The 25,796-nt window shown below is 47.4% G+C and overlaps 2 protein-coding genes across 2 annotated transcripts; both read left to right on the forward strand.

Annotated features, from left to right (window-relative positions):
- Nucleotides 1-1,178: 1,178 nt before the first annotated feature.
- RLN3 (relaxin 3) lies at nucleotides 1,179-4,195 on the forward strand. The gene is made up of 2 exons (XM_053586714.1): nucleotides 1,179-1,383; nucleotides 3,875-4,195. The coding sequence occupies exons 1-2, from the start codon at nucleotides 1,194-1,196 to the stop codon at nucleotides 4,111-4,113; spliced, it is 429 nt and encodes a 142-aa protein (XP_053442689.1). The 5' UTR covers nucleotides 1,179-1,193; the 3' UTR covers nucleotides 4,114-4,195.
- Nucleotides 4,196-4,875: 680 nt separating this feature from the next.
- IL27RA (interleukin 27 receptor subunit alpha) lies at nucleotides 4,876-25,395 on the forward strand. The gene is made up of 14 exons (XM_053586710.1): nucleotides 4,876-5,055; nucleotides 5,466-5,583; nucleotides 10,515-10,672; nucleotides 10,760-10,917; nucleotides 12,129-12,288; nucleotides 12,382-12,455; nucleotides 16,064-16,250; nucleotides 16,345-16,533; nucleotides 18,873-18,974; nucleotides 19,046-19,204; nucleotides 23,329-23,454; nucleotides 24,279-24,372; nucleotides 24,553-24,646; nucleotides 24,770-25,395. Exons 1-14 carry the CDS (start codon nucleotides 4,944-4,946, stop codon nucleotides 24,953-24,955), a joined length of 1,917 nt encoding a protein of 638 aa, XP_053442685.1. The 5' UTR covers nucleotides 4,876-4,943; the 3' UTR covers nucleotides 24,956-25,395.
- Nucleotides 25,396-25,796: the final 401 nt, after the last annotated feature.

The following is a 25,796-nucleotide window of genomic DNA, read 5'->3' on the forward strand; positions in this document are numbered from 1 at the left end:
GCAAAGAGCACTGATCTTGCTCTGTCACCAAGCTGCAATGCAGTTGCACCATCACAGCTCACTACAGCCTCAAACTCCTGGGTTCAAGTGATCTTCCTGCCTCAGCCTCCCAGGTAGCTGGAACAATAGTTGCCACCATACCAGCTAATTTTTTTTTGCAGTTTTTGGCCAGGGCTGGGTTTGAACCCACCACCTCCGGCATATGGGGCCGGTGCCCTACCGCTTTGAGCCGGTGCCGCCCCACACCAGCTAATTTTTACATTTTTCATAGAGACTGGATCTTGCTACATTTCTCAGGCTGGTCTTGAACTCCTGGCCTCAAGTGATCTCCCCCTGCCTTGGCCTCCCCAAACTCTGGGATTTATAGACATCAGCCACCACTCCCAACTTTTAAATATGTGTTTTAACAAGTCCTCCAGAAGGGTTTGAGACTTGCTCACATTTGAGGACTGATATTGTGGATTGCTAGAAGGATTGAGTACAATACACAGATAAAAAATGCTCAGAGCTGTGCATATCCCATAGCTCATAAGTGCATAAATATTCATTATTACTGTTGTTGTCGTCATTGTCTTAGAAGAGGTCCAGCTTCCTGGCCCTATAAGGGTCTAGCTGTGTCCTCTAGCCCTGCCTAGTGGGAACATTAAGAATCAAGGCATTCTTGGGCAGTGCCTGTGGCTTAGTGACTAAGGCACTGGCCCCATATACCAAAGGTGGTGGGTTCAAACCTGGCTGTGGCCAAACTGCAACAATAACAAAAATAAAAAATAGCTGGGTATTGTGGCAGGTGGCTGTAGTCCCAACTACTCAGGAGGCTGAGGCAAGAGAACTGCCTAAGCCCAAAAGCTGGAGGTTGCTGTGAGCTGTGATGCCACAACACTCTGCAGAGGGCGACAAAATGAGACTCTGTCTCTAAAAAAAAAAAAACAATCAAGGCCTTCTCACTTCTCTCTGCTGTAAATGACAGTGGAGCTGGACCACATCACTATGTCCCTGACGAAAGGTTATCACTTTGATGAAGAAACGGGAAAGGTCAGGTTGTAGGGGGGCTGTGCCGCCTTCCCTCTGCTGGGGGAGATAAAAGAGGTCACTTGGCTTCCTTCAGGCAGGGCGGGGGGAGACCATGATGTATAAATTGGGGGAGCCAGGAGGCAGCAGAAACAGTGGCCCACTCTCCCGTGACTCTGTCCAGCATGGCCAAGCGCACACTGCTTTTGCTGCTTGCGGTAGGGGTGCTGGCTGGGGAGCTCTGGCTTGTAGCCCAGGCCCGGGCAGCACCCTACGGAGTGAAGCTTTGCGGCCGTGAATTCATCCGAGCAGTGATCTTCACCTGTGGGGGCTCTCGGTGGAGACGGTCAGACATCCTGGCCCATGAAGCTATGGGTGAGGCTGATGAGTGTGTGTGTGTGTGAGGGAGCAGATGTTGGATAGGGCCAAGGATCCAAGGACAGAGGTAAGAAAAGAGGCTAGAGGCTTGGCGCTTATAGCTCAGCGGTTAGGGTGCCAGCCACATACACCGGAGCCGGGGGGGTTCGAATCCAGCCCGGGCCCACCAAACAACAATGACAACTACAACCAAAAAATATCTGGATGTTGTGGTGGGCACCTGTAGTTCCAGCTACTTGGGAGGCTGAGGCAAGAGAATCACTTAAGCCCAAGAGTTGGAGGTTGCTGTGAGCTGTGATGCCACAGCACTCTACCCAGGGCAATAGCTTGAAACTCTGTCAAAAAAAAGAAGGAAGGGGTGGCACCTGTGGCTCAGTGAGTAGGGCGCTGGCCCCATATACCGAGGGTGGTGGGTTCAAGCCCAGCCCTGGCTGAACTGCAACCAAAAAATAGCGGGGCGTTGTGGCGGGCGCCTGTAATCTCAGCTACTCAGGAGGCTGAGGCAGGAGAATCGCGGAAGCCCAAGAGCTAGAGGTTGCTGTGAGTCCTGTGACATCATGGCACTCTACTGAAGGCGGTAAAGTGAGACTCTGTCTCTACAAAAAAAAAAAAAAAGAAGGAAGGAAGGAGGGAGGGGAGGAGGGAAGGAAGGAGGGAAGGAAGGAAGGAAAGAGGCTAGAGGAGTGGACCTGCCCAGCCTTGAAGTCATGCTAAGGGCTCAGGAGTTAGCAGAATTTGCAGAGCTGGGATGGGAGGTGAGGGGAGAGAGCCATTTACAGGGGCTACAAGTCAGAGAACAGTGTCCTGAGTACTGTATTCTGAGCACCTACTAGGTGCCAAGCCCTGTGCTAAGCAATGCTGCTCCTTGCTTGACTCCAGGGGACACCATTCACAAGGACTGTGTGCTTTCCAACTCTTTCTGGTAGGTTATGTTGAGGGGTGTGGTGTATACACAGCTGAGATTTTGCCACCTAGTTGACGACCCTGTCCAGCAAGTTGCTTTGCCTCTCTGAGCATCTTTATCTTTGAATGGGAATCACAGTCCCTGAATCCTGCAGGATGTAGTAAGTGATATAATTAAACCAAAATAGTTAAGGGCACTGTCTAAGCAGAGCAGGAGGGCTCAGTCTAGGCTCAAAGGGGAGAGTGGGGGAACAGGAGACGTAGTTTTTTTGTTTTTTGTTTAGACACACTCTCAAGCTATCACCCTAGGTAGAGTGCCGTGTGTCATAGCTCACAGGAACATCCAACTTGGGCTCAAGTGATCCTCTTGCCTCAATTTTTCTATTTTTACCTCCAACTTGGGCTCAAGTGATCTTCTTGACTTAATTTTTCTATTTTTAGTAGAGGCGGGGTTTCGCTTTTGCTCAGGCTGGTCTTGAACTCGTGAGCTCAGGCAATATAACTGCCTCGGCCTCCCAGAGTGCTGGAATTTACAGGTATGAGCCACTGTGCCCAGCCAAGAGATGCAGTTTTATGAGGAGTAGGGGCCTTGCAAAAGAAGGAGCCAGAAGAAAAGGAAGATGGGTGGATATGAGGGTGAACCCAGAAGACACACTTCCTGGGTTCAAATAATAGTTCTACAAACTAACATCTATGTATTCTTGTGGAAGTTCTCTACCAACTTATGTCTCAGTGGTTTCTGCTGGAAATGGAAGTGAAAATAACAGGACCCACCTCATGTGGTTGTCATTAGGAGGAATAAAGAAGTTAATCTAGGGCGGCGCCTGTGGCTCAAGGAGTAGGGCGCCGCCTGTGGCTCAAGGAGTAGGGCGCCGGTCCCATATGCCGGAGGTGGTGGGTTCAAACCTAGCCCCGGCCAAAATAAAAAAAAAAAAAAAAAAAGAAGTTAATCTAGGGCGGCGCCTGTGGCTCAGCGGGTAGGGCGCTGGTCCCATACGCCGGAGGTGGTGGGTTCAAACCCAGCCCCGGCCAAATTAAAAAAAAAAAAAAAAAAAGAAGTTAATCTAGTGAAACAAACAAAACAGTGTCTGGCACACAGTAAGTGTTCAATAAATGATCAATGCTATTTTGAATACTTATCATGAGACAGGGATTGTTCTAAGTATTTTTATGGTTATTAACTCCTCTACTCTTGATAAAACTTGAGAAGGTATTATTATATATTATTATTTTATACTTTGCAGACAAAGAAACCAAAGTTCAGAGAATAAATTCACATGCTCATGTATACCTCAGAGAGGCTGCATTCATGTTTAATCATCCTGACTTGCAAATGCTCTTAACCACCAGGTCCTCAATAAATAAAAAGTAAGGGAAAGTAAATGACAGGAAAGGAAGGTCAAGGTCAGTACGATTGAATAATCTGCTCATTAAAGCTAGTGACAGAGTCATAATTGACTATAGGATTGAGTGAAATCAAAACTTTGACCCATGAGGATATATCACAAAACAGAAGTAGCCAGGCCAGCCAGGAGTCTGGTTGTGATACCAGCTGAGCCCTGAGCACTCTCTTCATCTTTTGCAGGGGATGTCTTCGCTGATGCAGACACCGATGCAGACAGCCTGGCAGGCAACCTGGATAATGCTGTGGGCTCTAGGGAGTGGCTGGCCCTGACCAAGTTCCCTCAGGCCTTTTATGGGAGCCAACCCAGCTGGCAGGGAACTCCTGTGACTCTTCGTAGCAGCCGAGATGTCCTGGCTGGTCTTTCCAGCAACTGCTGCAAGTGGGGATGTAGCAAAAGTGAAATCAGCAGCCTCTGCTAGTTCCTGAGCTAGGCAGCTGTGCACACCAGGAGCAATGCTTCAGACCCACCATCTGCTCAACTGGTGTCTGGCTGGGCACCTGTCTTCCAGTCCTCACACATTCATTCATCTGCAAGTCACAGATGCCTGGTGCTGTGGGCTGGGCACGGTCTCCCCGCCACCTTCCAATTCTGACTTTTTACTAGCCTATCCCGACACTGTGTCCTGAGCAAGTTGTGCTCCCTACCTGGCCAAACCGTGTTGTTCCTGACCCTTACTCCTGACCTCTCCCCAGTCCAAACTATGTCTTTGTCTGATCTACCCAGTCCCTTGTTACAACTTTGCCCTTATTCTACCCCAACCAGCACACTGAGACCCCAGCCCGTCAGCTGGCTTCCTCCACTCTCCCCTGCCAGATCACTAAGGCTGTGATCTCAGGGTGGTGGCAGGTTCCCCAGCTTCCTTTGATAACCTGGGATGGGAGGCGCAGTGGGCGCGTCAGAACCTCCCCCAACTCTAGTAATAAAAGTTCCACTGAACTTGGCAAGAGTGCGCGTGTGTCGTTGCTGGGAGTGTTGAAGATTGGAGGGGACTCAGGAGAACTTGGCCTCGCGTTCGGAGCCACCCCCATCTTCCCCAAAGCCCCAAGCCGCCTGCTCACTCCCGCTCCCCAGCATTATGCCGCCGGGGACTTTCCGCGGCGGGGAAGGGGCGGGGGCCTGAGCGCAAGATACAGAGGCGGCCTGCAGGAGTGGCTCAGTTTCCAGTCGCCGCCTCCAGCGCTAGACCCAGAGGAGGAGCCGGAGCTGAGCAGCGCGGCCGGGAAGTACCCGGCGGGCGCAGAGGGCCCCATGCGGGGGGTCCTCGTCACCCTCTTCTGGCTGCGGCCTCTGCCAAGGCTTCGGCTGCTGCCGTTGCTGCCTCCTCTGTTGTTCGCGCTCTTCCACCAGACGCGTCCGCACGGTGAGTTCTGGAGCAAGATCGTGCCGGATGCTCTGCCGCTGCTCTCACCCCTGAAATGCAGATCCTGCAGGGTGAACCTCAGGTTTGCGGAACGCAGGGCAGGGGCGCAGGCTCCACTCTGCACCTCCAGGGCCACGAAAGGAGTTGGCAAATGGGTGGCAGCGCGGTGGGAACCATGGGCGTCCTCAGCTGGTTAACAGGATGTGGCGGGAGGCGGAGGGAGGGGAAGAGTTTTGCCCAAAGCCTGGGTAGAGGTACCCAGCACCCTCTTCCTGCCGCGCATTTCCGTAAGGGAGCCCGGTATGCCCTCCGCAATAGTCAGAATTGCCTGGAAGTTCAGGTTTTGGGGTGTGCAGGAGGCGTGGGAGGATTTAAACCCCTTCCCTGACACCCTCTGCCTCCCTCTCCAGGCAACCTCGGGCCACTGCAATGCTACGGAGTTGAACCCAGGGGCGACTTGAACTGCTCGTGGGAGCCTCTTGGGGATCTGGGAGCACCCTCCACGCTGCACCTCCAGAGCCTAAAGTAGTGAGTACAGTAAGATGGATTGGGGAAACTGAGGCCTTGGAGGTGTCCTCTCAAGTCCCAGACTGCTCTGGTTGAAAAGATCCGTTCTAAAGCCCTTTGATTCTATGTTACTTCATTTCCATGCTGTGTGACCCTGAACCTCTGTTTCATACCCTATTAAAATGCCAATAATAATGGAACCTGCCTCCCGGTGTTGATTCTGAGAGTTCAATGAGTTAGACACATGAAAAGATAAATTACTTAAAGTGAGGCTTTAAAAATTTACTGTGTGACCTTAGGCAAGTAGCTTAACCTCTCTGAGCATGTGGAACGTTCATTCAGTCTGGTGCTGGGGATGCCACAGTGAAGGAGGTAGACAGAAAACCTGGCACTTAACTAAGGGAGAGGCCTCTGTTCCTTCATAATGAATCATACATGAAAATTTATAATGTCAAATTATACTAAGTGAGGAAAGAAACAACAAAAAGGTCAGCAACATTTAGTAACAGCATAAGCGTGTTGGGTTTTTTCCTTAATGGCGATTAAAACACACATGAAATTTACAATCTTAACCATTTTTATTGTAAGTTCAGTGGCCGTAAGTACATTCACGTGGTGCCATCATCACTACCCTCCATCTCCAGAAGGAGACCCTAGTTTTAATTGGTGCAGGATGGGGGAGTCAGAGATGGTCCCCTCTTTATTAATGAAGTAAAATTCACATAACATAAAGTTAACTATTTAAAGTATACAATTCAGCGGTGTTTAGCATATTTGCAGTGTTGTGCAACCATTATCTCTAAACATTTATGTTTTCCCAAAAGAAAACCTGTACCAATTAGCAGTCTCTCCCATTCCCCCTCCCCCATCCCAGCCCCTGGCAACTACTCATCTATTTTTTGTCCCTATGTATTTTCCTGTTCTGACATTTCATGTAAATGAAATCATATGCTCGGCTTCTTTCACTCAGCATACCTTTTCAAGGTTCATCCACGTTGTAGTATGCATCAAAACTTCATTCTGATTTAGCACTATTGTTCCATCGTATATATGGACCACAATTTGTTTATCCATTCATCTGTTGATGGAAATTTGGGTTGTTCCCACCTTTTGGCTATTGTGAATAGTGCTGCTATGAGCATGTGTGTATAAGTTTTTTGTTCAAGTCCCTGTTTTCAGTTCCTTTGAGTATATACTCAGGAGTGAAATTGCTGGGTCATGTGGTAATTCAATGGTTAACCTTTTTTCATTGTAAATTGACATGTTATAATTGTATAAATTGGTAAGGTACAAAGTGATGTTACGATTTATGAATATAATATGGAATAATTAAATCAAGCTGCTTAACATCCATCAGCTCAAATACTTAACATTTTTTGTGGTGAGGTCATTTGAAATTTACTCTCCTAGCAGTTAAAAAGAATTTTTTTTGAGATTGAGTCTCACACTGTTGCCCCAGATACAGTGGAGTGGCATCATCATAGCTCATAGCAACCTCAAACTCATGGGCTCAAGCGATCCTCATGCCTCAGCCTCTTGAGTAGCTGGGACTACAGGCCCACATCACTATGTCCAACTAGTTTTTTTCCATTTTTGGTAGAGACAGGATCTTGCTCTTACTCAGGCTGGTATCCAACTCCTGACCTCAAACTGTCTTCCCACCTCAGCCTCCCAGAGTGCTAGGATTGATTGTAGGCTTGTCTCTTAGCAATTTTGAAATGTGTAATACTCTGTTATTAACTGTTTTCACCATACTGTGAAGAACTCAAAAAAGAAAAATCACATTTTTCTTGTCTGAGGTCTAAACCCTTTTGACCATCATCTTCCCCCAGCTCTCTGCATCTATGAGTTCTAATGTTTTAGATTCTACATATAAGTAGAAACATGTGGTATTTGTCTTCCTGTGTGGACTTATTTAATTTGGCATAATGTTCTCCAGTTCCATCCATGTTGTCACAAATGACAGGATTTCCTTTTTTCAGCCTGAATAGTATTCCATTATATGTGTATATATGTATGTATATATATATACACACAGACACACACAGTCTTTTAAGAGACAGGATCTGCTCAGGCTGGAAGTACAGTGGTGTGATCACAGATCACTGCAGCCTTGAACACTGGGGCTCAAGCAATCCTCCTGCCTCAGCCTCCTGAGTAGCTGGGACTACAGATCCCTGCTACCCTACCAAGGTAATTTTTCTATTTCTTTTAAGAGGTGGAGGTCTTGCTATGTTGCCCAGGCTGGTCTCAAACTCCTGGCCTTTGCAATCCTTCCACCTTAGCCTCCCAAAATGGTGGGATTACAGATGTGAGTCACCACACCTGACTCATGGATATTTTCTTTATTCATCCATTTGTTGATGGAATTTAGGTTGATTTTATAACTTGGCTATTGAGGGTAGTGCTGTGATATACATGGGGGTACAGACTTCTCTTCGACAAACTGATTTAAAATCTTTTGGATAAATACCCAGAAGTAGGACTTCTGGATCCTATGGTAGTTCTGTTTTTAGTTTCGTTAAGGAAAATCACTGCTGTTTTCCATAATGTCTGTACTAATTTACATGCACCTCAATAGTGTACAAGAGTTCCCTTTTCTCCACATTCCTTGCCTAACACTATGCTTGTCTTTGTCTTTTTGATAAAAGTCATTCTAAAGTCCAGGTGTAGTGGCTCATGCCTGTAATCCCAGCACTCTGGGATGTGGAGGCAGGTAGATTGCCTGAACTCAGGAGTTGAGACCAGCCTGCGCAAAAGCGAGACCCTATCTTTAAAGATAAGCTAGGTGTTGTGGTGGGCACCTGTAGTCCCAGCTACTCAGGAGGCTGAGGCAAGAGGATGTCTTGAGCCCAAGAATTTGAAGTTGCTGTGAGCTATGATGCCATAGGACTCTAATGGGGCAAGAAAGTGAGACTTTGTCTCAAAAAAAAAAAAGTCATTCTAACAGGTGTGAGATGATAGCTCATTTTGACTTTAATTTGCATTTCCACATTGGCTGCATCATTTTACATTCCTACCACCAATCTCTGTCCAGGGGTCCTCAAACTTTTTAAACAGGGGGCCAGTTCACTGTCCTTCAGACCGTTGGAGGGCTGGACTATAGTTTAAAAAAAAAAAACTATGAACAAATTTCTGCGCACACTGCACATATCTTATTTTGAAGTAAAAAAACAAAATGGGAACAAATACAATCACACCACTGCATGTGGCCTGCGGGCCATAGTTTGAGGACCCCTGCCACCAGCACTTGGTCTTTTGGCTTTTTGGTTTGTTTGTTTTTAAGAGATAGGGTCTTGCTCTGTCACCCAGGCTGGATTGAAGTGGCATGATTATAGCTCACCGCAACTTCAAACTCTTGAGTTCAAGTGGTCCTCTTGCCTCAGCCTCCCAAGTGGCATGTGCCACCACACCCCAGCTAATTTTTCTTATTTTTGGTAGAGACCAAGTCTTGCTAATCTGCCCAGGTTGGTCTTGAACTCATGGCCTCATGTGATCCTCCTCCTCAGCCTCCCAAAGTAGTGGGATTGTAAGTGTGAGCCACTGCACCTAGCTTGTTTTATTGCTTGCTTGTTTAATGAAAGTCTTGGGGTTCGGGGGAGTTATTTTGTTTTTGTTTTGAGACAGAGTCTTACTCTGTCACTTAGGCTAGAGTACAGTAGCGTCATCATGACTTACTACCTTCAAACTCCTGGGCTCAAGTGATCCTCCTGCATCGGCCTCCCAAGTAGCTGGGACAACAGGCATACACCGCCATACCTGGCTAATTTTTCTATTTTTTGAAGAGATGGGGTCTTTCTCAGGCTAGTCTCAAACTCCTTTTGTACAAGACCATCATAGACCACAAGAGATCCTCCTGCCTCTGTCTCTCAGACTGCTAGGATTACAGGTGTGAGCCACCTCACTTAGATGGTGTCTTACTCTGTCTCCTCGGCTGGTCTCTAACTCCTGGGCCCAAGTGATCCTCCTGCCTTGGCCTCCCAAAGTGCTGGAATTACAGGCACGAGCCACCGTGCCCAGGCCAGGCCTTCATCCAAATGTCTCCTCAGTGAAGAGAATTTTCCTAACACTCTCCCTAAAATAGCACCATCCCTCCTTACCCCCTTTTGTGTCTCTCCACACCCCCTTCATCTACATTCCTCTCACCCTGCTTATTACTCGTATGGCCTCAAAATCCATCTATGTGTTTCTCATCTGTCTCCCTGACTGGAACACCACCTCCAGAGGGCAGGTTCTTATCTGGCTACAGTGTCCAGAACAGGACACTGGCCTCGCAATATATATTAGCTGACTGAATAATGGTTACTGTGCGTGTATATAGTGAGTGTTCAGTAAACACAATAACCAGTGCTCATGTAACATGTATGTGCACCTGATGTTGTTCTCAACACATTCCATTATCTAATTTATTCTCCTCCCCTGTTTTTCAGCCCTTTCAGCAGGGCTTTTGTTGTTGTTGTTTTTTGAGACGGCATCTTGCTGGGTCACTCTGGCTAGAGCAAGGGGTGTTGTCACAGTTCACTCACTGCAACCTCAAACTCCTGGGCTCAAGCGGTCCTCCCACCTCGGCATCCCAAGTTTCGAGCCACCGCGACTGGCTAATTTTTTCTATTTTTAGTAGAGATGGGGGTCTCACTCTTGCTCAGGCTGGTCTCAAACTCCTGGTCTCATATGATCCTGCCAGTTTGGCTTCCCAGAGTGCTAAGATTACAGGAGTGAGTCACTGCATCCGGCCTTGGCAGGTACTTTTATTGCCCTCATTTTGTAAGTGAGAAAATTGAGGCATGGAGAAATTACGTCACTTGCTCAGGGTCACACAGCTCTGAAGCAGCAGGGCTGGGATTTGAACCCGAATAGAGTAGGCTGCAGTCACTCTACTAATACAAGGGTTGTTACCATACAGCTCTGGGCCTAGCTCAAGGTTCATCCCATTTCCATCTCTCTCTTTGCAGCCACTCCAACAAAACTCACACTGTGGCAGTGCCTGCTGGGCAGAGCTGGGTGGCCATTCCTCGGCAGCAGTTCACCATGTTTGACAAACTCCTTGTCTGGGGGACCAAAGCAGGCCAGCCTCTCTGGCCCCCCATCTTCGTGAACCTGGAAACCCGAAGTAATGTGGCAGGAAGGTGGGGCATTATGTATGGGGTGGGTGCTTCTGGAGGGCTCAGCTCACTGCACCCCGTCCTTCTTTTCCCAGTGAAGCCAAATGCCCCCCAGGTGGGCCCTGATGTGGACTTTTCAGAGGATGAACCCCTGGAGGCCAGTGTCCAGTGGACTCCACCTACATGGCCGTCTCATAAAGTCCTGATCTGCCAATTCTACTATCGAAGATGCCAGGAGGTGACCTGGACCCCGGTGGGTGTCAGGGACTTTTTCTCCCAAACGTGGCCCAGGTAGGGCCTGGGACATCATTCTCAAATCAGAGACCCAGCCCAGGGCTTACTCCAAACCTGTCTCTGGAGTCTGTGTACATTTAGTCTATTATTCAGCTAAAAATTTTCCTCCCAAAATTATCTATGAACTGGGCATGGTGTCTCATGTCTGTAATGTCAGCTACTTGGGGGTGCTGAGGTAGTAGGATCCCTTGAGCCCAGGAGTTTGAGGTTGCAGCGAGCTATAATGATGACACTGCATTCTAGCAACAGAGCAAGACACTGTCTCACAAAAAAACCCACAAAAACACACACAAAAAAAATCTCTATTTTATAGTTAAGAAAGTTGAACTTCAGAGAAATTGAGCAACTTACCTAAGGTCACACAGCAGGAAAGTGGAAGACAATTCCAGAACAAGGGAATTGGGGGAGCCTCCCCTGCACATTAAGGGCACTATTGGAAGTTGTATATATTGTTTCCTCTCATGCTCCATTGGCCAGGAACACAGTCACATGGTCTCACCTGACCACAGGAAGATGGGGAAATGTAGTCTATTCTTGGCAGCTATCATCCCAACTAAAACGCCTGGATTCTATTAACAAGAGCAGAAGAGGAAAGATACTGGGGACAGGGGGAACCAACTTCCTCACCTGCAGCTTTTGATGCCAAACACCACCATAAAGAATAGAGTTGTTGGGCAGCGCCTGTGGCTCAACAGAGTGGGACACTGGCCCCATGTGCCGGAGATGGTGGGTTCAAACCCAGCCCTGGCCAAAAACTGCCACAAAAAAAAAAAAAAAAAAAAAAAAGAATAGAGTTGTTGTCATTGTGATTATTCATGCAATTCAGAGCAACACTGAGATGCGGAATCTGAATGCTTGGGGATAAATCTCAGCTCTGTGACCTTGAGCAAGTCACTTCCCCTCTCTGGGCCTCAGTTTACTCATCTGTAAAATGGGTATAATATTAATAACAGAACTGACCAACTCCTGTTTTACTTAGTACACACTGACCAACTTGTCTCTGCCTGGGATTGTGTCAGTTTTAAAACTGAAAGATCCATGTTCTGAGACCACCCTCTACAATTGGTCCCTGGCAAGCCCAGAGTGACAATTAGTTACTCTGTTAATACATAAGCTCAAGTACCCTCAACTCAGCCATGGGTACCTTTACTTTTCTCTGTCTCTCCTCAGCTGGAATCACAACTGACGACCATCCCCCTGGCTCCTATTGAGATCCAGGATTTGGAGCTAAGCACAGGCTATGAGGTGTATGGCCGCTGCCGAATGGAACAAGAAGAGGATTTGTGGGGTGAGCAGAGCCCCATTGCATCCTTCCAGACACTGCCTTCTGGTAAGCATAGCTGAGCTTGTGCCCAACTTTGCCCTGTCCCTCCTAGAAGTCTAGCCCATCGCATTCTTCTCATTTTTTCCTCTTCCTTGCCAGCTCCAAAAGATGTGTGGGTATTGGGGAACCTCTGTGGCATGTCAGGAGGAGAGGAACCTGTGCTCCTTTGGAAGGTGAGCTGTGGGGACCAGTTAACATTTCTCTGGACCTCAGTACACTCATCTGTAAAATGAAGATAATAATAGAACTTAGCTATTTAGGGCTAGAAAATCCCTAGATATCAATGGCATGAACAAGACAGAGCTTATTGTACTGCTCTCTTTAGGTTGCTTCAAGACCTGAGGAGGGGTGCTCAGAGAAGTCCCAGCACAGAGTCCAGCATGGAGCAAGCCTCCACTGATGTTAGCTACTTCTTTTTAAAAGAAGTTTTTTTTTACACTATTATGGGTACATAATATTTGGATATCTTAAATGTCAGCTACTTTTGAGAGATCAGAGACATGAGGATGGGTGCAGTATTCCAGGTTGGGGGGCAAAAGATGCAAAGTCTGGAACTAAGACTGGGGCTCAGCTCCTCAGAATACAACTATGTGCTGAGAGCTTGAATGCTGGTATTATCAAAAGACCAGACAAGGTTGTAGTTGTCCTCACTGATTCAAATCTGTTGAGTAACTACTATGTGCCAGGCATTGCTAGACTTGGGCTCTTGGCAAATGTGGCAAGGGCCTGTACCTTCTTGGACCACACAATCTAACTTCCATAATTTTAATCTTCCATAGCACATATAGGTCCTAGTCTCCATTCTTATTTATATTAACTAACTTTACGATGAGAAAAAGGAGACTTAGATAGGTTATCCAAAACCATACAGCTGGTTAATGGCAGAGTTGGGATTCATGTTGTTTGTTTATTTATTTATTGACAAGAGTCTCAGGGTGGCGCCTGTGGCTCAGTCGGTAAAGGCGCCGGCCCCATATACCGAGGGTGGTGGGTTCAAACCCGGCCCCGGCCAAACTGCAACCAAAAAATAGCCGGGCGTTGTGTTGGGCACCTGTAGTCCCAGCTACTCAGGAGGCTGAGGCAAGAGAATCGCTTAAGCCCAGGAGTTGGAGGTTGCTGTGAGCTGTGTGAGGCCACGGCACTCTACTGAGGGCCATAAAGTGAGACTCTGTCTCTACAAAAAAAAAAAAAAAAAGAACCAATCAGCAGCTCAGACAAGAGTCTCACTCTAGGGCGGCGCCTGTGGCTCAGTCGGTAAGGCGCCGGCCCCATATACCGAGGGTGGCGGGTTCAAACCCGGCCCCAGCCAAACTGCAACCAAAAAATAGCCGGGCGTTGTGGCGGGCGCCTGTAGTCCCAGCTACTCGGGAGGCTGAGGCAAGAGAATGGCTTAGGCCCAGGAGTTGGAGGTTGCTGTGAGCTGTGTGAGGCCACGGCACTCTACCGAGGGCCATAAAGTGAGACTCTGTCTCTACAAAAAAAAAAATTAAAAAAAAAAAAAAAAATAAGAGTCTCACTCTATCACCCAGGCTAGATTGCCATGGTGTCAGCCTAGCTCACACCAACCTCAAGGAATCCTCCTGCTTCTCAGCCTCCCAAGTAGCTGGGACTACAGGCACCCACCATGATGTCTGGCTAATTTTTCTATTATTAGTAGAGATGGGGGTCTCACTCCTGCTTAGGCTGGTTTAGAACTTCTAAGCCCAACTGATTCTCCTACCTCAGCCTCCCAGAGTGCTAGAATTATAGGTGTGAGCCACCATGGCTGTGCTTTTTTTTTTTGTAGAGACAGAGTCTGACTTCATCGCCCTCCGTAGGGTGCCGTGGTATCACATAGCTCACAGCAACCCACAACTCCAGGGCTTAGGTGATTCTCTTGCCTCATGGCTGTGCTATTTTTTAAAATTTTTATTTATTTTTTTAGAGACAAGATCTCACTCTGTCACTCCAGCTGAGAAATACAGTGGTGTGATCATGGCTCACTGCAACAAACTCGCGGGCTCAAGAGATTCTCTTGCCTCAGTCTCCTGAGTAGCTGGGGCTACATGTAATGCCACCATACCTGAAATTTTTTTTAAATTTTTTTGTAGAAATGGGGTCTTGTGTTGCCCAGGTCATTCTCAAACTCCTTTCCTCAAGCAGTCCTCCTTTCTCTGCCTCCTGTAATCTCTGCTAGGATTACAGGCATGAGCCATTATGCCCAGTTATTCTGGCTTTTAAAACAGTAATTCTCATCCCTGGTGCATCTTATAATGCGTACTTTGTAACATCCCTTTACATGCCTGTAATCCTAGCACTGAGGCTGAGACAAGAGGATTGCTTGAGCCCAGGAGTTTGAGGTTACTATGAGCTATGATGCCTCACACTCTACCCAGGGTGACAGAGTGAGACTCTGCCTCAAAAACAAACAAACAAACAAGGCCAGGCAACCAGCCTGAGCAAAAGCGAGACCCCCGTCTCTAAAAATGGCCGGGAGTTATGGCATGTGCCTGGAAGCCCCAGATACTCAGGGGGCTGAGGAAGGAGGATCACTTGAGCCCAAGAGTTCGAGATTGCTGTAAGCTATGATGACACTACTGCACTTTAACCTGAATGACAGAGTAAGACTGTCTCTTTTGATGACAGTTTCACTCTCACCCTGGGTAGAGTGTCATGGCATCATAGCTCACAGTAATCTCAAACTCTTGGGCTTGAGCAATCCTCTTGCCTGAGCCTCCCGAGTAGCTGGGGACTATAGGCACCTGCCATAATGCCCAGCTAATTTTTCTATCTTTAGTAGAGATAGGGTCTCATGTAATGAACTCCTGGGCTTAAGCAATCTACTCACCTAGGCCTCTCAGAGTGCTAGGATTACAGGTATGAGCCACTGCATCTGGCCTCAAAACAAAATTTTGATATTCTATTTGTCATGGATGCATACATTAATTCTGATGGATTAAAAGACTACATTAAGAGGGACTTTACCTAACAATTGCAATCAGTGTAACCTGGCTTATTGTACCCTCAATGAATCCCCAACAATAAAAAAAAAAAAAGACTACATTAAAATATTATTTATCTTGGCTCAGCACCCAAGATAGCACAGTGGTTAGTTACCATGCCGGCCACATGCACCGAGGATGGTGGGTTCAAACCCGGCCTGGGCCTGCTAAACAACAATGACAACTGCAACAAAAATATAGCTGGACAACAAAGTGAGACTCTGTCTCAAAAAAATAAAAAAATATATATATTATTTATCTTGATTACTGGGCTTTGGTATCCCCCAATTTTGAATTTTGTATCCAAGGCATGTTATCTGCCCTGCCTTACCCTAGTTCTGATCCTGGAACCATCTGAATCCCACCTCTGCTGCTGAGCTCCTGTGGAACTCAATTTCTCATCTATAAAATGGAGCCAGATAAAAGACTTCACTGACTGGTTTATCGGGTGTCCTTGCAGAGATACACTGTATGTGCTTGATAAATGGAACATTTTTTTTTTTTTTTTTTTTTTGAGACAGAGTCTCATTATGTTGTCCCCTGCTGCTGTGGAATCACAGCTCACAGCAACCTCAAACACTTGGGCTTAAGTGATTCTCTTGCCTCAGCCTCCCAAGTAGCTGGGACTACAGGCGCCTGCCACATCACCCGGCTATGTTGTTGTTGTTGTTGTTTAGCAGGCCCAGGCCGGGTTTGAACCCACCAGCCCCAGTATACGTGGCTGGCTCCCTAACCTCTGAGCTACGGGCACCGAGGCAATAAATGGAAGATATTAACCTCTTCTTCACCTCATCCTTCAGGGCCCAGGGTCCTGTGTGCAGGTGAGGTACAGAGTCTGGTTCGGGATTGGAGAGAAGGAGCTGGGTCCAGAAGGGATCGTCCCCTGCTGCAACTTCTCCATCCCCACATGGGCAGAATGGGCCAAGGTGTCTGCCATCAATGCCAGAAGCTGGGATTCTCTTACCAACCTTTCTTTACTCTGCTTGGGTAAGAGACTGTGGATTTCCTCAGCTCGGTGTGCAGAAGAGGGAGGAGCAAATTCCCAAGTGGGCAGCTGGGCATCCTTCTCTCCACTCTTTAGCTCCAGGCTCTGGCCCCCACGGCGTGGAGGTCAGTGGCGTCACTGGGGGCACAGAGCTGCTGGTGAGCTGGAAACAGGGGTCCAGGGAGCCACAGGAACATGTGGTAGACTGGGCTCGGGATGGCGACCCCCTGGAGGAATTCAACTGGATCCGGCTTCCCCCTGGGAACCTCAGTGCTCTGTTACCAGGTAAGGCCCTGAACACCTGGGTTTCCATCCAGTTTTTTTTTTTGGACAGTGTATTATTCTGTCACCCAAGCTATGGTACAGTGTGTCATTCTAGCTCACTGAAACGTCAAAACTCCTGGACTCAAGCAATCCCTCCTCAGCCTCCCAAGTAGCTAGGACTACAGGTGCACAGCACCATGCCTGGCAACTTTTTTCTATTTTTTGCCAGGTCTAGAGATGAGGTCTTGTTCTTATTCAGCCTAGTCTCAAACTCCCGCCTCAAGTGATCTTCTCACCTTAGCCTCCCATAGTGCTAGGATTACTGGTGTGAGCCATTGTGCCATCTCAGTTGTTAAAAGAGAGCAGATCAATGTGTTAACTTGCAGGAGAGAGTTTTATAATTAAAGTATCATTAATTCTGGCAGCGCCCGTAGCTCAGTCGGCAGGGCGCTGGCCACATACACTGAGGATGGTGGGTTTGAACCCACCCTGGCCAGCTAAAACAATAATGACAACTGCAACAAAAAAAATGGCCAGGTGTTGTGGCGGACGCCCGTAGTCCCAGCTATTTGGGAGGCTGAGGCAAAAGAATCGCTTAGGCCCAGGAGTTTGAGGTTGCTGTGAGCAGTGACACCATAGCACTCTATCCAGGGTGACAGTTTGAGACTCTGTCTCAAAAAAAAGGTATTAATTCATGCAAGAAATATTGACTGACTACTAACTTTGTGCCAGGTGCTGTTCTAGGCACTGGTACACTGTAATGGCAGGTGATGACTACTGGCATGTATCATTAGCACAAAATCAATCAAACTGCCTAATAAAGTAGGTTTCTATTATTGTAACTCTCAATTTACAGATGAAGAAGCAGGCCCAGAAAGGTTAAGCAACTTGCTCAAGGGCACAGAGCAAGTAGGGAGAAGAGCCAGGATTTGAACCATATAGTTAGGCTCTGAGCCCTGAGCCATCTCAGCAACATTCCCATCCTCACAGATCTTGATATTCCTGTGGAATGGGCAGCTAGTAAAACAAGCAAAAAAACCCCAAGTACATCTGGTAATATAACTGTGGCAAAATAGAGCTGGTAAAAGGGGAGGAGAGAGACTGGTTATTTTAGAAAGAAGGGGGTAGAAAAGTTCTCTCTGGGGAAGTGGCATTTGAGCTGAGACCTGAAGGAAGAGATGAGGGGAGCCATGAGGATGCCTGAGGGAAAAGTGTTCTGGGGAGAGGGATCTGGTGCAAAGGCCCTGAGGCAGGAATGTGTGTTAGAGGAGGTCAGTGTGGCCAGAGCAGAGGGGAAGGAAGTAAAGGCAAAAAATGGGACTGGGCAGGCTGTGTAGGGCCTTGTGGGCCACTGGAAGGATTTTGACTGTTACTCTGAGGTGGGAGACATGGAGTGTTCTTGAGCAGAGGAGGGGCAGGACCTGACTCAGGTATTCACAGGTGCCCTCTGGCTGCTAAGGGGAGAACAGACTGTGGAAGTGGGACAAGGGCAGCAGCCAGGAGACTTGAGAGGACATACCTGCAGTGGTCCAGGAACAAAATAAATGATGGGATGGACCACGGTCAGGGGAGATGCTGACACATTCTGGTTGGCATCCCCTTTAGATACATTGAGTCTGAGATGCTCATCTATGGGCATCCATGTGGAGACATTCTGTGATGGTCATATACTTGGGTCTGGGGTTCTGGAAAGTTCTAGACTGGGCCGTATATTGGGGATTTTGTCTGTGGTTTAAAGGACTTGGAAAAGCAGTGAAGGTGAAGCAGTGAAGGTGTTGGATGAGAAATTTAGCACAAAATCCCAAGGCACACAAATATGTATGATCAAATGGAGCTCCAATTCTGGAAAATTCCCAGTGGGTTTGGAGGTGAGGTCTCAAAGAGCCTCGCTTAACCATGGTAGGTGCTGTCCGTTGGCCACTCATAGGGGTTTTAGGATTATACCTCTGCATTTGACCACCCCACACTTACATTTCTAGCCGAAGACTTTTTCTGGTCATTGAGGCATTGTGACTGCTTGAGCCGCAAGTTGGAAGCCCTGGAGACTTAACACCTCTGAGGGCTGTTGGATAAATATTCCAGCACCCTCCAGCAGGGTGGGATGAGTTTGAGGCCTTCAAGTATGTGCTCTCTGCTGCCCTCTAGAGATCCCCAGGGGGCCTGAGCCTCAACAGTGGGGACATGCTCCTTCCCTGTGGCCTTGTTAGCGTTTTCTGGGATTGCCTTCCAGATAAATTACTTATACTTAAATCCTTATCTCAGAGTGCACTTCTGGGAACCCAAATGAAGACTCCTACCCAGTAGAAAATGAGCAGAGGGGAGCCAACTCTAACTGGCTTTTGTGCCTCTCTGCCACCCAGGGAATTTCGAAGAAGGGGTCCCCTATCGAATCACAGTGACTGCAGTGTCTGCTTCAGGCTTGGCCCCTGCACCTCCTGTCTGGGGGTTCAGAGAGGAACTAGGTAACAGATGGGGCTGGAGGGTGGGTGAGGATAGACCCAGACAGACTTTGACTCCATGGCTTTCTCTGTAGTACCCCTAGCGGGGCCAGTGCTCTGGCGACTCCAAGATGCCCCCCTAGGAATTCCTACCATAGCATGGAGAGAAGTCCCTAGGCGGCAACTCCGGGGCCACCTTACCCACTATACCTTGTGTGCACAGAGTGGAACCAGGCCCTCCTTCTGCATGAATGGTGAGTTTCCTGCCTCGGGCCAGGTCCTCCCAGCCCCAACAAGACCCTCACCCAGTCACCTCACCCTTGCCCCTACCTGGGCCCCTATGGCACCCTGTTAGCCTCTGGGACCACACATGACAGTCATCAATTCCTTCTCGGCTATCAATGTAATGGACTCTTATTCAGCCATTAACAATGAAGACTCCAATCTATATTTATGGATTAAAAGATGCCTGTCATATTTTATTAAATGAAAAAGATAAAAGGATAACAAAATCAGTGGTGTGGTTCCCTTGTGGTAAAACAAATGCCATATTGAGCAAAGCAGAGACACAAATATGAAAAGAAATTCCCCTCAATGTCAATAGGGGTTGTAGGATTATACCTTTGGTTATAAGGCTAAATTTTTATTCTGAGCATAAATTCCTTTTTTAAAAAATATCTTGTAGCTGGGAGCCTGTAGCTCAGCAGCTAGGTCACCAGCCATATACACCGGACCTGCTGGGTTTGAATCCAGCCTGGGCCTGCCAAACAACAATGACAACTACAACCAAAAAATAGCCGGGCGTTATGGTGGGCACCTGTAGTCCGAGCTGCTTGGGAGGCTGAGGCAAAAGAATCCCTTAAGCCCAAGAGTTTGAGGTTGCTGTGAGCTGTGATGCTACAGCACTCTATCCCGGGCAACAGCTTGAGACTGTGTTTCAAAAAAAAAAAAATCTTGTATTACTCTTTTTTTTGGATTACAAAATTATCCATGTTTGTTACAAAAACTAACTTATTAAATAAACATATCACCAAGAAGGTCAGTAGTCTCACTGTGTCACTAACACAGTACAGCTTCCAGAATTTTCTATACAGGTATTAACATAGAAATGGAAATTGTAGGGGGTTTTAGAAATATTTTAATTTTTTTGCCAAGGTGTGGTGGCTCACGCCTGTAATCCCAGCACTCTGGGAGGCTGAGGCCACCTAATTGCTTGAGCTCAGGAGTTCAAGACCAGCCTAAGCAAGAGTGAGACACCATCTCTAAAAATAGCCAGGCATTGTGGTGGGTGCCTGTAGTCCCAGCTACGCAGGAGGCTGAGGCAAAAGAATCACTTGTGCCCAAGAGTTTGAGGTTGACGCTAGGGGGAATTAGTGAGACTTTATCTCAAAAATATTTATGTATGGGTGGCACCTATGGCTCAAGGAGTAGGGTGCTGGCCCCATATACTGGAGGTGGCAGGTTTAAACCCAGCCCTGGCCAAAAACTGCAAAAAAAATAAAAATTTATATATATTTTAACTTTGTTTTTTTGCAGTTTTTGGCCGGGGCCGGGTTTGAACCCGCCACCTGTGGCATATGGGGCTGGCGCCCTACTCCTTTGAGCTACAGGCACCACCCGTATATTTTAACTTTTTATCATAGAAAATTTCAAGCACATACAATTAGGGAGAATAGCATAACAAATCCACAAGTACCCACTCTCCAACTTGAACAATTGCCAATGTTTCATTAATCTTATTTCAATTTATCTCCCAACACTTATTTTTTGCTATAGTCTTAGTGTCATTTCACCACTATAAATCACTACTTCTATGTTTATTTCTAACTAATAAGGCCTGTTTTTTGTTTGTTTTCCAGACAGCTCTCACTCTGTCAGTCCAGGTTGGAGCTCAATGGCAGGATCATAGCTCATTGTACCCTCAACTTCCTGGCCTCAAGCAATGCTCCTGACCTCAGCTTTCTGAGTAGCTGATACTACAGGTGCCTGCCACTATATCTAGCTAAGTTTTTCTATTTTATTTTAGAGACAGGGGTCTTGCTATTTTGCCCAGGCTGGTCTTGAACTCTTGGCCTTAAGCAGTCCTTCTGCGTTAGCCTCCCAAAGTTCTGGGGGTACAGGTGTGAGCCACCTTGCTTGGCCAAGGACTATTTTATTTTTTTGTAGAGACAGAGTCTCACTTTACCGCCCTCAGTAGAGTGCCATGACATCACACAGCTCACAGCAACCTCCAGCTTTGGGGCTTACGCGATTCTCTTATCTCAGCCTCCCGAGCAGCTGGGACTACAGGCGCCCGCCACAACGCCCGGCTATTTTTTGGTTGCAGTTTGGCCGGGGCCAGGTTTGAACCCACCATCCTTGGTATATGGGGCCGGTGCCCTACTCACTGAGCCACAGGTGCCACCCGGCCAAGGACTATTTTTAACATAATTACCTTTCCATGATTCTACCCTGCAAAATTATGTGTGTGTGTGTGTGTGTGTATAAAATATATTGTGACTGGTATTTTACAACTTCCTTTTTTTTTTTAAACCTGATCATTTGGCCTATACACCTTTCTATATCCATATATCTTGATCTGTGTTCTTTTCTCCTAAAATCCTAGAACCAAAAGGTAATGTCCTCTTTGGTTAAAAAGCAAAGAGGCTGTAATCCTAGCACTCTGGGAGGATCACTTGAGCTCAAGGGCTTGAGACCAGCCTGAGCAAGAACAAGACCCCATCTTTAGACTGGGTTTGGTGGCTCACACCTGTAATCCTAGCACTCTAGCAGGCCGAGACCCGTGGATTGCTTGAGCTCAGGAGTTCAAGATCAGCTTGAGCAAGAGTGAGACTTCATCTCTAAAAATAGCTGAATGTTATGGCAGACGCCTGTAGTCCCAGCTACTTGGGAGGCTGAGGCAAGAGGATGGCTTGAAACCAAGAATTTGAGGTTGCTGTGAACAATGACGCCACGGCACTCTATTGAGGGTGATAGAGTGAGACTCTGTCTCAAAAAAAAAAAATCTCTACAAAAACTAGAAAAATTAAAAAAATTAAAATAAAAAACTAGAGAAATTAGCTGGGTGTGGTGGTACATGCCTATAGTCCCAGCTACTCAGGAGGCTGAGGCAGCAATATCCCTTGGACCCAGGAGTTCAGGACTGCAGCGAGCTATGATTATGCCACTGCACTACAGCCTGGGCCACAGAGTATGACCCTGCCTATAAAAATAAAAAGAAAGAAAGAATAAAACCTAGTGTCCAATAGATCAGTAGGGTGACTATAGTTTACAATAATCTATTGTATGTTTTTCAATGGCTAGAAGAGAATAATTCAAATGTGATAGTATAAAGAAAAAACAAATATTGGGCGGTGCCTGTGGCTCAAAGGAGGAGGGCGCCGGCCTCATATACCGGAGATGGCGGGTTCAAACCCAGCCCTGGCCAAAAACTGCACAAAAAAAGAAAAAACAAATATTTATGGTAATGAATCTTCAGTTACACTTATTTGATCTTCACAAATCATATGAATGTATTAAATTACCACATATACCCCCTACCTGTGTACATCTATTCTGTATCAACAAAACCCAATTTTTAAATAAATAAAAGACAAAGGACTGGAATAAAAGTAAATAAAAATAGTTCTGAGGGTTCTAAACATCTTTCTCATGATTGGGGTGACTATCCCTTCACCAGGTTCTGTGTAGGTGAGGGGTAAGATGTTCATTCATCCTTTTATTTATTCAGAAACATACCACTTTTGAGTACATAATACATGTCAGGCACTGATGCAAATGTGGGGAGTAAGGCCCTTGTGGAACTGATTTTCTGATGGGGTACCCACAGGCATAGACAAACTAAATAATATCTAAGCAGTTTATCAGACATTGGCAAGTGCTAAGTAGAGAATGAAGCAGGGTAGGTGGGTGGTGGAAAGGGTATAATTTTTTTTTTTGGTGTGTGTATATATATATATATATATTTTTTTTTTTTTTTTGGACACAGAGTCTCAGTATGTTGCCCTCAAACTCTTGAGCTTAAGTGATTATCTTGCCTCAGCCTCCCAAGTAGCTGGGACACAATGCCTGGCTATTTTTTTGTTGCAGTTATTTAGCTGGCCAGGGCTGGGTTTAAAACCGCCACCCTCAGTGTATGTGGCTGGCGCTGTAACCACTGTGCTACAGGTGCTGAGCCAGGGGTGTAATTTTAAATAGGGAAGGGTGGTCAGGGAAGGTCTCACTGAGGAGGTGACATTTGAGTAAAGGCCTAACAGAAACAGGTAGGGAGTCAGGAGGTCATCTAGGGGAGAGTGTCATAGACACTGGGAAGAGCACATGCAAAGGCCCTGAAGGAGGACTTCATGGGTTCCCCAACTTCTTTGGTTGTGTCCTTCAGTGAGTGGCAACACCCAGAATGTCACACTGCCTGACCTTCACTGGGGACCCTGTGAGCTGTGGGTAATGGCCTCCACCATCGCAGGACAGGGTCCACCTGGTCCCAGCCTCTGGCTTCACCTACCAGGTAGGGAGTCTGCACCACCAGGAAGGGGTGGCATCTGGAGGTATGACTAGGGCTTAAGTGGGTGGACAATCTTTTGACTTGGGGGAAGATTATTATTGGTACTATTTTAGAGACGGGTCATGCAGTGTTGCCCAGGCTGGGGTGGGAACGATGATGATGATTATTATTTTGTAATTTTGATGGGGGAGAGGGGGACATGGCTTTCAGGAAATGGAAAGTATACACTCCCCAGGGATGTCTTTTTTTATTTTAAAATATTAAGGGGGTGCAAATATTTTAGGTTATATGGATCAGAGATGATTATTGACTATGTATGTGTCAAGGGCATTTTGATTCTACTAAATGCTGCTCTGAGCCAGCGCGGTGGCTCACACCTGTAATCCTAGCACTCTGGGAGGCTGAGGCACGTGGATTGCTTGAGCTCAGGAGTTTGAGACCAGCCTGAGCAAGAGCAAGACCTGTCTACTAAAAATAGAAAAACTTTAGGGCATGGTGGTGAGTGTTTGTTGTCCCAGCTACTTGGGAGGCTGAGGCAGGAGGCTCACTTGAACCCAGGAGTTTGAGGTTGCTGTGAGTTAGGCTAATGCCACAGCAGTCTAGCCTTGGCAACAGAGCAAGACTATGTCTCAAAAAAAAAAAAAAGAAAGAAAGAAATGCTGTTGTGTGTTATTAAGTAATGTGTGTCTGGGACAGTTTCACATCATCCCTGAATTTGAAAGATCTATTCACAAGCTCACCTCCACTCCAAGACGTCCCCCACCCTCAGCCCCACCCTACCTCCTTTCTTCTGGTATACAAAAGTTCTCTGCTCCCTGCCCTACCAGATAATACCCTGAGATGGAAAGTTCTGCCAGGCGTCTTGTTCCTCTGGGGCTTGCTTCTGATGGGCTGTGGGCTCAGCCTAGCCACCCTGGGAAGGTGAGGCCATCAGACCCATGGGTGTCTGCCCAGGTGGGGTTGGGCAGCTGGGCATTAGCTGAGCTTCCAGCAGGGTTGAAGGGAGGGCCTTGGGGCTCTGTAATGTTCCTAAACCCTGCAACCTGGGCATGGGTGTCTGGCCACCTGGATGCCGTGCCTTGACTCTTACCTTCTTGCCAGGTGCCTCCACCTGTGGCACAAGGTGCTGCCCCACTGGGTCTGGGATAAGGTTCCTGATCCTGCCCACAGCAATTCTGGCCAGCCTCATATGGAGGTGAGCAGGACAGCTGGCGTGTAGGAACACTGTGGCGAGATTGGGGGATCCTGGGACAGTGTCAAGTGGGTCATGTGTTGGGGGTGGGGATAGGGGCAGGATTTTAACCTTATCTCTTCCCAGGAGGTGCCCCAAGCCCAGTCCCTTAGGGATTTCCCCATCCTGGAAGTGGAGGAGATGGAGCCACTGCCGGTTTTGGAGCCCCCTCAAGCCTCTACCCTGCTTGACTATGGTTATGAGAAACACTTCCTGCCCACACCTGAGGAGCTGGGCCTTCTGGAGACCCCCAGGGCCCAGGTTCCAGCCTGAACCTTACCTCAGAGTCTAGGGGTTGCAAGCCAGGCTAGAAGGGTCTCATGTAGCCCTGGATTAGTCCTCTTGACAGATGAAGACACTGAGGCTCAGAGGGGCTGGGTTGCTTTCTTGAGGATACCCAGCCTTAAGGAGCTGGGATTGAAGGATACCTACAGAGAAGGACCTGGCTGCAATAGGGAAGACATGGATGGATGAAGGAACAAAGGAAAATACATGAAATTGAAAGTGGCAGCTGCATCCCTAAGTCTTGTCTTCCTGCTGGAACAGAACTGCATTTGCAGCTGGGTGCAGTGATGAGAGCCTGTGGTCCCAGCTACTCAGGAGGCTGAGGCAGGGGGATCACTTGAACCTAGGAGTTCAAGGCCAGCCTGAGTAACATAGTGAAACCCCTGTCTCTTAGAAAACAAAACAAAATAAAAAACCATGCATCTGGGGCAGCGCCTGTAGCTCAGTGCTGGCCACATACACCGAGGCTGGTGGGTTCAAACCCTGCCCGGGCCAGCTAAAAACAATGACAACTTCAACAATAACAACAAAAAAATAGCCAGGCGTTGTGGTGGGCACCTGTAGTTCCAGCTACTTGGAAGGCTGAGGCAAGAGAACTGCTTAAGCCCAAGAGTTTGAGGTTGCTGTGAGCTGTGACACCACAGCACTCTACAAAGAGCGACAGCTTGAGACTCTGTCTAAAAAAAAGACAAAAACTATGCATCTGGACACCACTTCAGCCTCCCTTGCAGCTAGAGTAGCCATGGACTGAGTTCTTGACAATGTAACATGGGAGAGTCACATGTGACAACACTGGGCTTGAGTGGGCCTTTAAAACACTGGGTAGGAG

The sequence above is a fragment of the Nycticebus coucang genome, chromosome 3, assembly GCF_027406575.1.
Source record: "Nycticebus coucang isolate mNycCou1 chromosome 3, mNycCou1.pri, whole genome shotgun sequence".
NCBI classification, from domain to species: Eukaryota; Metazoa; Chordata; class Mammalia; order Primates; family Lorisidae; genus Nycticebus; species Nycticebus coucang.

What these genes read in the sequence shown, in the direction of transcription:
- RLN3 (XM_053586714.1), top strand. Translation starts at nt 1,194, where the DNA reads ATGGCCAAGCGCACACTGCTTTTGCTGCTTGCGGTAGGGGTGCTGGCT. An exon ending in CCTGGCCCATGAAGCTATGG is followed by an intron (nt 1,384 to 3,874) that starts GTGAGGCTGATG and finishes CATCTTTTGCAG; the next exon opens with GGGATGTCTTCGCTGATGCA.
- IL27RA (XM_053586710.1), top strand. Translation starts at nt 4,944, where the DNA reads ATGCGGGGGGTCCTCGTCACCCTCTTCTGGCTGCGGCCTCTGCCAAGG. An exon ending in CCTCAGTGCTCTGTTACCAG is followed by an intron (nt 16,534 to 18,872) that starts GTAAGGCCCTGA and finishes TCTGCCACCCAG; the next exon opens with GGAATTTCGAAGAAGGGGTC. An exon ending in GGGGTTCAGAGAGGAACTAG is followed by an intron (nt 18,975 to 19,045) that starts GTAACAGATGGG and finishes CTTTCTCTGTAG; the next exon opens with TACCCCTAGCGGGGCCAGTG.